Here is a 13,299-nt window from a genome sequence, read left to right as displayed (position 1 = left end):
GAATCAAAGTATGTAAATGTTTTTAAGTGTCTTGATACATAATGCCAAATTTTAATTTCCAGTAAGCTTGTAGTAATTAATGCTTCTTTCCAGCAAGCAATAGGAGAATCTCTGTCACATTTACCAGGAGTAAGATGTCTAATTTAAAACAAACTTTACTAATTTGACTAATAAGACATTAATTCATTATGGTTAAAAATAAATTATATTAGGTGAAAGAAGCCAGACCCCCCCCCCAAAAAAAGTATTCTGAATGCTTATATTTATATAGAACTGTGGAAAATGGGAACTCCAAGTGACAGAAGGCAGATCAGTGGTCACCTGGGAACCAGGGATCAGGTAGCAAGAGGGAGGATTTATCAAGGGGCAAGAGGAAAGTTTTGGGGGTGATGGATATGTTCACTATTTTGATTGTGGTGATGTTTTCATGGGTATATGCAATTGTGGAACTTACCAAATTGTACACTTTGAAAATGTGCAGTTAGTTGTATATCAATTCTCTTCAATAAAGCTGTTTAAAAATTGTTTAAAAATATTGTTTTAATCTGGCTTAAAAAAATTATTAATGTGTGAACATTTTCACGTTTTTAAAAAAGATTGAGAGAGAGAGAGAGAGAGAGAGAGAACGAGTGGGGGAGAGGTAGAGGGAGAAAATCCCCAGCCCAACTCCCAGCTGAGTGGGAGTTGATCCCAGGAACCTGAGATCATGACCTGAGCCGAAATCAAGAGTCAGCTGCTCAACTGACTGAGCCACCCAGGTGCCCCACATTTTCACATTTTAGTTATGAGTATACACTTCTGTGATTTTTTGTGTTCTTTATGAATGTTTCTACATTCTAAGGTGGAGACCTTAGCATTTTTCTCCTGGATTTGTGAACTCTACACATTAAGAAAATTCACCCTCAGAGTTCTTTTCTCTTGTAATTTTGCACTCTGTTACTGCATGCTTTTGGGCTTCATTTGTGCAAGATAATTTTATTATTTTTTTTCATGTGCAAAATAATTTTAACCTAGAGGATGTACTACAACCCTACAAATCCCTAAACTACAATAAACTGGGACGCCTGGGTGGCTCAGTCGTTAAGCGTCTGCCCTCGGCTCAGGTCATGGTCCCAGGGTCCTGGGATCGAGCCCCACATCGGGCTCCCTGCTCCGCGGGAAGCCTGCTTCTCCTTCTCCCACTCCCCCTGCTTGTGTTCCCTCTCTCGCGGTGTCTGTCACATAAATAAATAAAATCTTAAAAAGAACTACAATAACCTGTCCATTATCACTTTGCAAAACCAAAAAAAATCTTTTAAACAAAATTCAACTTAGGAAATGAAAGAAGGACCTTTTTAAACAAAAACTATACGGCAGCACTCTGAAAGTTTGGCCAGGAGTCCTTTCGCTTACAATGGCGCGGAACAATTCCCTTCCTTGACTTTCTTGGGCTCCTCCTTTGGCGGCTTACACAGGAAACCAAAGGTGGGTAATGCCACAGATGAGCTCACGCTGGCATGACGTCAAGAAGCCTTGACGTCAGAAGGCGGTTGCCACGGGGACCATTCGCCACCGACGGCAGAGTCGTGAAACCTCATCACCGCACTCGGCTCCCTTTCGGCCTATGCAGGGTCTAAGCTGCTAAAGAAGCTTTAACCTTAAGGGGGCCTCAGGGAGAGGAGTTGTGCTGCTGCCGCCGAGAGCCCCACCTCCGCGGCTCCGGGTCCCGGGCCCCGGCCTGTGGCTGCGAGCGGCGGCTTCAGGAGGCAGCGGAGGCGGCGGCGACCGACCTGCCGGCTCTCCCCCGCTCCGTGCAGGACTGGGAGAGGGGATCCGCCATATTGGAGCCGGAACCGAAGGTGCCTTGCAGCCGCAGCGCGACGCGGGTGGCGGTGGCGGCTCTGGCCTGGATGTGAGCGGAGTCGGCTGCGCTGGGGCCCGCAAGCCTGGGGAGTGAATGAGCTGCTTACGCTAGTATCCTCCCCGCCCACTCTCTCCACTTTCCGCCGCCGGGGCCGGGGCCGGACCGGGAGGGGGCCGGAGTCGGCCGTGGCGGCGGCAGCGGTAGCGGCAGGATGTTCTCCAAGAAGCCGCACGGGGACGTGAAGAAGTCTACCCAGAAGGTGCTGGACACCAAGAAGGACGCGCTGACCCGTCTCAAGCACCTGCGCATCGTCATCGGTGAGGAGCGAGGGGTGGTGGCGCCCAAAGGCCTTCCAGTCTCTGGGAGCCCCTGGGGACTCTCCCGCCCTCCCTGGCGCTGTGCGGGAATAGAGGGCGAGGCGTCGCCTCCGCAGAGACCCGGGAGGGCGGGTAATTTGGGGAAGGGAAAACTTGGCAGTTGACAGATACTAATCACCACCGACACAGGGTTACCTAATTTTGAGTTAATAGTCCGAGCTCATTTTTACAAACGAGCATTACTCTAAAAACTTAGATCTTTTTTAGACTTTCCGGAGGCTTGGTGTTGTCGATAATGGTGTTTATAGAATATGTATGTCAGGTAACTACCGCCGTCCCCATCCAAGTGGGGGGAAAAAAAACCCCTAAACTCAACAGTATAAACCTTAATCTTTCAAGTTTCTTGGCTACTGAGGGCGAGGAAGCAGTTACACCTCTGGGAAGTGGCTGGTTTCCAAAAATCTTAGGGCAAGAGCCCCGCCCTTCTGTTAAAGTACCTTGTTCATCATTACTGTAACTTAGAGGGAAGATTATTATTAATTACAGAAAACAAAGTAGTTTATAACTTCCTTTGCTTCTCGAAAATTGCATACAATTCTGGTTTTATTTAGTTAAGATTTTCTTACCCTCTGTTGCCCTCTACATCTCTTTGGCTAGCAGACCAAATAGTGCTCCGAGTTGTGGCAATAGGGTTAAACGAATCTTTTGAATACTTGCTCATTTCATATAGGCTGATAAGGGCTGTAATGATATTTATGGAACACCCGGTCCAGGACTTTGATCTTTTTAGATGGAATTTGAGGTGAAAAGGAAAGTTACTTTGCTTGTGTTGGTAGAGAGAGTTATTGGCAGGACTAAGTTTAGAACCCAGATGCCTAAATCCTAGTTCAGAGTTTATTATCCTAAGCTCTCTTTTTAATGAGTGTTTTTCTGAAAAGTGACGTTTAATTAGTGATGTAAGTAAGTCCTGTATTTGAGCTGTGTGTTTCTCTGTTGTTTATTCATACCATCAGGATACTACCACCACCATTTGTATGGTTTACAAAATGATTTCACATAAATTATAATTAATCCTCACAGTAACTATAGAGGTAGATATTATTATACTCCGTATAATACAAGTGACAAAGCTGAGGTTTGGGAATGTTAAGTAGTCATCCAGCTACTAGGAGGCCAGAACTGGAGCCCAGATTTCTTATCTCCAGTTTGTTTTTTTACTCTTCCTACATTTATGACAGCAAATCTTTATCACAAGTAAGTTGTATTTCTTTCTGTGGAGTAAGAAAATTAAATCCAGTTTAGCGATATAAAAAGAGATCCAGTTTTCAAAAAAATATAAATCTTCTAAATATAGTTGAGACTGTGATCTTTTTATTTTCATTCTACTTGAGAGTTAAGTCATTGAAGAAAAGGTTTGGCTGAGAGAGTGCAACAGAGAAAGTGTGTGAATGTAGCTGTTCACAGATGATGGTCGTTTAAAATTGGAGACTTAATGGAATTTGACACCTACTTGGGACAAACTGTAGGTTGAGTAAAGTCAGAGCTATAAAGTTGAGTTCCAATAGAGTATTGACATTTCCTAAATTAACTGCTGTATTCTTTAGTTACAGAGTGGTTAGGGAATGGTTCATACATACTTCTTGGGTATAAAAGTTTTTTCCATCTGTGTGACATGGTCTAAATTAAGAGGCTAGACATGTTAGATATTTTGTAGGGTCTAGTTTCCTTGGTTTGAAAATAAAACAATAATAAAAAACCTCTTTGTTTTCTATTAATTTATGGGCTTTTAAAAAATGGAGCATATACTATATATAAACACTTAAAATATCCTTAAGAACCTTCAAATAGAGAATACTGTGCTTTCAGACTCCCTGCCCTGTCAGTGGATGAGGTCCATACAGAGATTACAGCACTTCAGTACTCTTATTTTTATTTATTTATTTTTAATATATTATTATGTTTTATTTTAATTCCAGTGTAGTTAACATACAGTGTTATACTAGTTTCAGGTGTATAATATAGTGATTCACCAATTCCATATACTACTCAGTTCTCATCAAGGTAAGTGTACTCTTAATCTCCTTCACCTATTTCGTCCATCTCCCCCACCCACCTCCCCAGTAAACATGTTTGTTCTCTATAGTTAAGAGTCTGTTTTTTTGGGGTGGGGGCGCCTGGGTGGCTCAGTCAGTTGGCATCTGAATCTTGATTTCAGCTCAGGTCATGATCTCAGGGTTGTGGGATTGAGCCCCACATCGGGCTCCACTGAGCTTGGAGCCTTCTTGAGATTGTCCTTCTGCCCCTCCCTTCCAGTTCATGAGTGCGTTCCAGTTCATATATATATATATATATATATATATTTTTTTTTTTTTTTGGTTTGTCTCTTTTTACACTTCAGTAGTTTTAGACCAGTAGTTCTCAACCAGGGACAGTTTTGTCCCTCTGGCAATATTGGCAATGTCTGGAGATACTTTTGGTTGTCACAAATAGGGGGAGAGGCTACTGGCATCTAGTGGGTTGCAGATATGCTGCTAAATATCTTACATTGTTCAGGATAATACATCACAACAATATTCTAGCTCTAAATGTAGTGCTGAGATTTAGAAACCTTGTCAAAATAATGGAGTAAAAGATGGATCTCCAGATGTTGTACTTGTTATGGAAAGGACCTAAATGTCCATTGACTGATAAATGGATAAAGTGGAATATTACTCAGCCATAAAAAAGAATGAAATCTTGCCACTTGCAACAATGTGGGTGGAGCTAAAGTATATTATGCTAAGCAAATTAAGTCAGTCAGAGAAAGACAAATACCATATGATTTCACTCTTGTGTGGAATTTAAGAAACAAAACAGATGAACGTAGGGGGAAAGAAAAAAAAAAGAGGGAGGCAAACCATAAAAGAGACTCTTAACAATGGAGAACAAACTGAGGGTGGCTGGAGGGGTGGTGGCTGGGGGGATGGGCTAAATGGGTGATGGGTATTAAGGAGGGCATGTGTTGTGATGAGCACTGGGTATTGTATGTAAGTGATGAATCACTAAATTTTCCTGAAACTATAGTTACAGTATATGTTAATTAACTAGAATTTTTTTTTTTTTTTTTAAAGATTTTTATTTATTTATTTGAGAGAGAGAGAATGAGAGACAGAGAGCATGAGAGGGAGGAGGGTCAGAGGGAGAAGCAGACTCCCTGCCGAGCAGGGAGCCCGATGCGGGACTCGATCCAGGGACTCCAGGATCATGACCTGAGCCGAAGGCAGTTGCTTAACCAACTGAGCCACCCAGGCGCCCTAACTAACTAGAATTTAAATAAAAACTTGAAACAAAAACAACAAAACGAAAACAAATGTACATTGGTTCTACTATATTAATTAATTGAATAAAATATTCTGTAGCTTTAAATGGTTACAGTTATTTTGTTTGAAATATGGTTAATGTAATTCCTAAGAAAATGACTGTGAAAAAGCAGAGTGACAAAAACTATAAGGTGTCTTAGAGGTCCACCAATCAGGTACCTTATTTTGCAGATGGAAGAGCCATTTCAAATCCTGTATTTATTTTTTTTAAATGTTTTATTTATTTATTTATTTGACAGAGAGAGAGATACACAGCGAGAGAGGGAACACAAGCAGGGGGAGTGGGAGAGGGAGAAGCAGGCTTCCTGCAGAACAGGGAGCCCGATGTCAGGCTCGATCCCAGGACCCTGGGATCCTGACCTGAGCTGAAGGCAGATGCTTGGCGCCCCATTTCAAATCTTTTCTGGAAGTAGGTGCGAGTTTTACCTAAAAACATTGTGAGGAAACTAGTTTGCAAAGTGGGCATTGCCAGTTACACAGGATTTTTATTTTTGATTGGTTCCATCTGAACTATATTTTTAACCCTTAAAATGAATTGCCATTCATTCAGGGTATTTAGAGAGAATTCAGTGCATCCAAATATATGAGAACATAATTTAAACATCCAGTCTAAACCTTTTTCCTGCCATGTGTTCCTAAGGGACACATGAGACATTCCAGCTGAATTTTAGAACTTGACTCTGAAGGACTTAGATTTAAATCTGCTGTGTTTATTGATACTGCTATATATTTTATTTGTAGAAACTGGGAGTTAGAGTTTTTAAAAAACAGAAATAAAGCCTTGTCTAGTTTCAAAAGTTTTATGTTATCTCTTCTCTTCCCGTCCCCTTTTTTTCAACTACAAGCCTTGAGATAATACACTAAGTTAGCACATGTAAGGTAGCTAACAATGCCTGCATATAGTGGATATTGACTAAATGTTAATTTTCTTCTGTGGCTAGGTAGGTTCAGTCGTGATGATTTAAAAATAAGAAGAGTTCTTATTCAGTTAATAAATACACTGATTTTTGTTGGATCATTCTAATAGCTTTATCGATATAGAATTGGTATACAATAAATTGCACATATTTAAAGCATGCAATTGAATAATTTTGACATCACATATATACCTTGTGAAGCCATCATGGCAGTTAAGATTAGGGACATAGCCAGACATTCCAGGTAGCAATTTTATCTATAGCCTCCCAAAGTTTCCTTTTGCTCCTTGGTAATCCCTTTCTCCCACCCCTGCATGCACCCCATCCCCCCCCACCTTCCCTTGGGCAAAACTTTGTATGTGTGTGTGTATGGAATTACACAGTTATGTGTGTGTGTGTGTACACGTACGTACATATGGAATTACACAGTATTTACTCTTTTTTGTTTGGTTTCTTTTATTCAGCCTTATTTGAAGTTCATCTATGGTGTGTTGGGAGTATATTGCTTTGTTGCTGAGTAGTATCCCATTGTTTGGATATGCCACAATTTGATAATCCATTCACCTGTTGATGGACATATGCATTTGCAGTTTTGGGCTATTACACATAAAGCTGCTGTGAGGTGTACTTGTTTATAGACACATGCTTTTTTCTCTCTTGGATAAATACCTAGGAGTGGAATGGCTGGATCACATAGTTGTGTGTTTAAATTTATAAGAAACTGCCATACTGTTTTTTATAATTTTACATTCTTACTAGCAGGGTATGAGAGTTCCATTTCCTCCACAGAAGTACCAACACCACTTGGTATGGCCGGTCTTTTTAATTTCAACCACTGTAATAAAGATGTAGTAGTTGTAATTGTTTCTCTGATATCTAATAAGGTTGAGCTTCTTTTCATGTGCTTATTTTTCCATTGTATAACTTCTTTGAAGTGTCTATTCAAATTTTTTCATTCAGTTTTGAAAATTCTTTATATTCTTTGAATACAAGTACTTTATTAGATACATGATTTGCAGAGATCTTTTTTCCCAGTCTTTGGATTGTCTTTTAAATTTCTTAATATTTTCTTTGAAGGAGTAGGAATTCTTAATTTTGATTAAGTCCATATATCAATTTTGTCTCTTATGGTTTATTCTTTTGATGTTAGATCTAAATCTTGGCCTAAGCTGAAGTCACAAAGAGCTTCTGCTATCCTTTCTTCAAGAAATTTTGTAATTTTAGGATCTATTGAGTTAACTTTGTAAATATGGTTTAAGGTATGGATTGACTTTTTTTTTTTTTTTTTTGTGCAATGGATATTCAATTGCTCCAGCACCATTTGTTGAAAAAGACAGCCCTTTCTCCACTGAATTGCCTTTGCACTTTTTCCAAAACTCATTTGTCTATATATGTGAGGGCCTATTTCTGGAATTTCTATTTTGTTCCAGTGATCTGTTTGTTTGTGTTAGAGCCAAGACCCCTCCCTTTCCCTCTTCTCTCTTATTCACTTTCTCCTCTCTCTCTCCCTCTTTCTCTGTATGTGTTCACACACACACACGCGCACACACACAGTTTTTGTTGTTGTTTTTTACTGTAACAATAAATCTTGAAATCAGGTAGTGTTGTTCCTTCCTACAATTTTGTTCTTCCTTTTCAAAGGTTTTTTTGGAGGTGGGGGTGGTGGGGGTTGTATCAGGTCCTTTGCATTTCCATATGAGTTTTAAGATTAGATTGTCAGTTTCTTAAAAAAAAAAATTCCTGGGCGCCTGGGTGGCTCAGTCGTTAAGCGTCTGCCTTCGGCTCAGGTCATGATCCCAGGGTCCTGGGATCGAGTCCCACATCAGGCTCCCTGCTTGGCAGGAAGCCTGCTTCTCCCTCTCCCACTCCCCCTGCTTGTGTTCCTGCTCTCGCTATCTCTCTGTCAAATAAATAAATAAAATCTTTAAAAAAAAAAAAAAAAATTCCTCCAGGGATATTGATTAGGATTATGGTGGCTCTCTTGGTCAATTTGGGGGGGCGGGGAATAGACAACAATATTGAGTTCTCTAACTCATGAACAAGATATGTTTCTCCATTTACATAGGGCTTTTTTAATTTCTCTTGGCAGTGTTTAGTAGTTTTTAATGTACAGGTCTTACACATTTTCTGTCACTTATCCCTAAATATTTTCTACTTTTGATGCTGTTGTAAATGGTATTTTTATATCCATTTCTTTGCTAGTGTATGGAAATACAATTTTTTTAAAGTGTTGCTTTTTTTTTTTTCTTTTTTTAGTAATCTCTACACCTGTTGTAGGGCTTGAACTCATGACCCCCAAATCAGTAATCACATGTTCTTCCTACTGAGTTAGCTGGGTGCCCCTGATTTTTGTGTATTGAGCTTGTATCCTGAAATCTTGCTAACTCACTTAGTCTTGCTAAACTCACTTAGTTTTGCTAAACTCACATGTTCATATTAATTTTTTGTAGATTCCATTGGGTTCTTTACATAGACAGTGTCGTCTGAATAAAAACCATTTTATTTCTTCCTTTCCAACGTGGATGCTTTTGTTTATTTTTTTCTTGGCTTATTGAACTCACTAGAACGCTTAGCACAGTGTAGAATAGAAATGGTGAGAGTGGGCATCCTTGTATTGTTCCTGATCTTAAGAGTAAAACAATCAGTTTTTTTATCATACAACATGATGCCTTTTATCATGTTAAGAAAGTTTCATTTTTTGCTGAGAGTTTGGATCAGGAATGGATGTTGGATTTGTTAAATGCTTTTTCTACTACTGAGATGAACAGATCTGTTTTTCATTTATGAATCTGATGAATTATAGTCATTGATTTCAAATGTTAGTCAGTTCTGCAGTCCTGGGATTAAACCTCACTTGATCATGATGTATTGTCATTTTTATATATTGTTGGGTTTGATATGCTAAAATTTTGTTTATAATTTTTATATTTATGTTCATGAGGGATATTGGCCTGCACTTCTCTTTTCTTGTAATGTTTTTGGTTTTGATATCAGGTAATGCTAGCCTTATAGTATTAATTGAGAAGTATTCATGTAGAATTATTTTTTACTTAAATGTTTGGTGGAATTCACCAGTGAAGCCATCTGGATCTGCAGTTTTCTTTGAAGCCATGTTTTTAACTATTTTATTAGGAAGACGGCTGTTCACGTTATCCATTTCTTCTTGAGTGAGCATTGGTAGTTTTTTTTTTTTCAAGGAAGTTTTATTTCATATAAGTTGTCAAATTTATAGGCATAAAGTGGTTCATAATACTCCCTTATTATCCTTTTGATGTCTGTAGAATCTGTGGTGATGTCACCTCTCTTAAACTTGATATTGATAATTTGTCTTTTCCTGATCGGAATGACTGGAGGCTTATCACTCTTATTAATCTAAAAGAACCAGCTTGTGGCTTTACTGATTTTCTGTTTTTCCATTTTTATTTCATTGATCTCTGCTTTGATCTCTTGATTATTTCTTTTTTTTTTTTTTGGCTTGGATTTAATTTGCTCTTTTTCTAGTTTCTTAAAATGTAAATTGAGATTACTGATTTGAGACCTTTTTTCTTCCCACTGTAGGCATTTGGTGATACAAATTTTTCCTAAGTAGTATCCCACAAATTATGGTATTTTGTATTCACATTTTCAGTGAGATCCATAGTACATTCTACCTTGCCTTTTTGGTTTCTTCTTTGATCCATTGGTTATTTACGATTGTGTTCTTTAGCTTCAAATATTTGTGGATTACTCAGATAATTGTTACTGATTTCTAATTTAGTTGCATTATAGTCAGGCAACATATTTCATGACTTGATTTCTTTAAAATTGATTTGATAGTCCCACATATGTTCTAACTTGATACATGTTCAATTTGCACTTGAAAACAATACATATTCTGCTGTTCTTGGGTTGAATGCTCTAAAAATGTCAATTAGGACAAGTTGTTTGATAGCGTTGTTAAAGACTCCTGTATCCTTGCTGAATTGCTGTCTACTTGTTTTTATCAATATTGAGAGGGAGTGCTGAAGTTTCTGATTGAAATTGTGGGTTTGTCTGTTTCTTTTTGCAGTTCTATCAGATTTTGCTGAATGTATTTTAAAGTTCTCTTATTAGGTGCCAAAACATTTAGGATTATTCTTTCCCCTTGATAAATTGATTCTTTTTTTCTTTTTTTTTTTAAGATTTTATTTGAAAGGGAGAGAGAGAGCATGTGTGCATGCCTGCACAAACGGGGAGGGAGAAGCAGACTCCCTGCTGAGCAGGGAGCCGAAAGTGCGGCTCAATCCCAGGACCTGGAGATCATGACCTGAACCGAAGGCAGTTGCTTTATGGACTGAGCCACCCAGGTGCCCCTAAATTGATTCTTTCATCGTTACGAAATGATCTCTTTCTCCCCAGTAATATTCTTTGCTTTGGAAATTGGCCTTTTAATTAAAATGTTTGGATGATGTACATTCTTTTTTTTGTTACTGTGCTCTTCGTTATATACCCAGAACTTATTTGTCTTATAAGTGGAAGTTTATACCTTTTGACCACCTTCACCCATTTCCCCCACCTCTTGCTTCAGGCAACCCCCATTCTGTTATGTTTTTATGAAGTTTTTTTTTTTTTATTTTCACATATAAGGGAAATCATACAGTATTTGTCTTTCTCTGCCATTTCACTTAATATAATGTAGCAAATGGCAGGATTTTCTTTTTCTGTTTTTGTGGCTGACTAATACTCCATTGTATATATAAGTGTAGGATGTATGTGCATGTGCATGTATACATGCACACACATTACATTTTCTTTATTCATCCATTGGAATAACTGAAGTTGTTTCCATGTCTTGGCTATTATAAATAATGCTGTAGTGAATGAGGGGATGCAAGTACCTCTTTGAGGTAGTGATTTCATTTCCTTCAGATATATACCCAGAAGTGGAATTGCTAGATCATATGGTAGTTCTGTTTTTAATTTTTTGAAGAATCTCCCAACTGTTTTCCACAGTGGCTGTACTGATTTACATTCCCACGAACAATGTACACAGGTTCCCTTTTCTCCACATCCTTGCCAATACTTAACTTCTTTTTGAAAATAGACATTCTAACAGGTGTGAGATGATATCTTACTGTGTTTTGGATTTGCATTTCCCTGATGATTAGTGATGTTGAGCACCTTTTCATGTACCTGTTGGCCATCTGTATGTCTTTGGAAAAATGTCTATTCAGATCTTCTATTTTTAAATTGGATTCTTTGTTATTTTGCTATTGAATTGAATGAGTTCTTTATATATTTTGGATATTAACCCCTTATCAGATACATGATTTGCAGATATCTTCTCCATTCTGAGGGTTGCCTTTTCATTTTGTTGATGCTTTGCTGTGCAGAAGCCTATTAGTTTGATGTAATTTGGTTGTTTATTTTTTATTTTTTTAAAAGATTTTATTTATTTGACAGAGAGAGGGAACACAAGCAGGGGGAGTGGGAGAGGAAGAAGCAGATTTCCCGCAGAGCAGGGAGCCCAATGCAGGGTTTGATCCCAGGACCCTGGGATCATACAACTGAGCCACCCAGGCACCCTGGTTGTTTATTTTTGCTTTTATTATCGCTTCTCGGCCTTTTGGCTAAGATCAAGTGTATTTTTGCTTTTATTGCCTTTTTGTTGTGAAATCCAAACAGTCATCAGGACCAGTGTCAAGGAGCTTACCAATTATGTGCTTTTCTAGGAGTTTTGTGGTTTCAGGTCTTAGTGTAAGTCTTTAATTTACTTTTAATTAATTTTTGTATATGTTGTAACATAGGGGTCCAGTTTCATTCTTTTGCATGTGGCTGTCCAGTTTCCCCAACACCGATTATCTTTTTCCTGTTGTGTATTCTTGGCTCCTTTGGTGTAAATTAATTGACCATTTATGCATTGGTTTATTTCCCTCAATTCTGTTCCATTGATCTGTGTATCTGTTTTTATGCAAATATCATACTGTTTTGATTACTTTAGCTTTGTAATAGAGCTTGAAATCAGGGAGTGTGATGCCTCCAGCTTTGTTCTTTCTCCAGATTGCTTTGGTTGCTTGAGGTACTTTTTGGTTCCATACAAATTTTAGGTTTATTTTTTGTATTTTTGTGAAAAATGCCATTGGGATTTTAATAGGGATTGCATTGAATCTTTAGATTGCTTTGGGTAGTGTGGACACTTTAACTTTTAAGTCTTCCAATCTGTGAGTATGGAATGTATTTATTTGTGTCTTCTTCAATTTCTTTCATCAGTATCCTATAGTTTTTAGTGTATGGATCTTTTACCTCCTTACTTAAATTTATTCCTCGGTATTTTTCTTTTGATGGAATTGTAAAAAAAAAATTTTTTTTCAAGTAAGCTGTACACCCAACATGGGGCTTGAACTCACAACTCTCAGATCAAGAATTGCATGCTGTACTGATTGAGCTAGCCAGGGGCCCCTAGGTTTGTTTTCTTAATTTCTCTTTCTCATGGCTCATTGTTATTCTCATGGCTCATTGTTAGTATATAGAAATGCAACTGAATTTTGTATACTGATTTTGTATCCTGCAACTTTAATGAATTTATTAGTTTTAACAGTTTTTTGGTGGAGTCATTAGAGTTTTCTATGTATAAGAATAGGTCATCTGGGGGCGCCTGGGTGGCTCAGTCATTAAGCGTCTGCCTTCGGCTCAGGTCATGATCCCAGGGTCCTGGGATCGAGTCCTGCATCGGGCTCCCTGCTCAGCGGGGAGTCTGCTTCTCCCTCTCCCTCTGCCCCTGCTTGTGTTCCCTCTCTCACTGTGTCTCTCTCTGTCAAATAAATAAAATCTTTAAAAAAAAAAAAAAAAAAAAAATAGGTCATCTGCAAATAGAGACAGCTTTACATCTTCATTTCAAATGTGGA

The 13,299-nt window shown here is 38.4% G+C and overlaps 1 protein-coding gene across 11 annotated transcripts in view; it reads left to right on the top strand.

Annotated features, from left to right (window-relative positions):
- Nucleotides 1-1,541: 1,541 nt before the first annotated feature.
- Nucleotides 1,542-13,299, top strand: part of RALGAPA1 (Ral GTPase activating protein catalytic subunit alpha 1) — a 247,521-nt gene continuing 235,763 nt past the window's right edge. For all 11 annotated transcript variants that reach the window (XM_032404962.1, XM_032404961.1, XM_032404954.1 and 8 more), the window contains exon 1: nt 1,542-2,160. In XM_032404962.1, coding sequence (XP_032260853.1) covers nt 2,055-2,160 — 106 coding nt within the window. In that variant the 5' untranslated portion in view covers nt 1,542-2,054. The remainder of the gene's footprint in view (nt 2,161-13,299) is intronic.

The sequence above is a fragment of the Phoca vitulina genome, unplaced genomic scaffold (assembly GCF_004348235.1).
Source record: "Phoca vitulina isolate PV1807 unplaced genomic scaffold, GSC_HSeal_1.0 scaffold7, whole genome shotgun sequence".
Lineage (NCBI taxonomy): Eukaryota > Metazoa > Chordata > Mammalia > Carnivora > Phocidae > Phoca > Phoca vitulina.
Note: the sequence above shows the minus strand (reverse complement) of the source record. Positions and strands in the feature narration are given on the sequence as shown.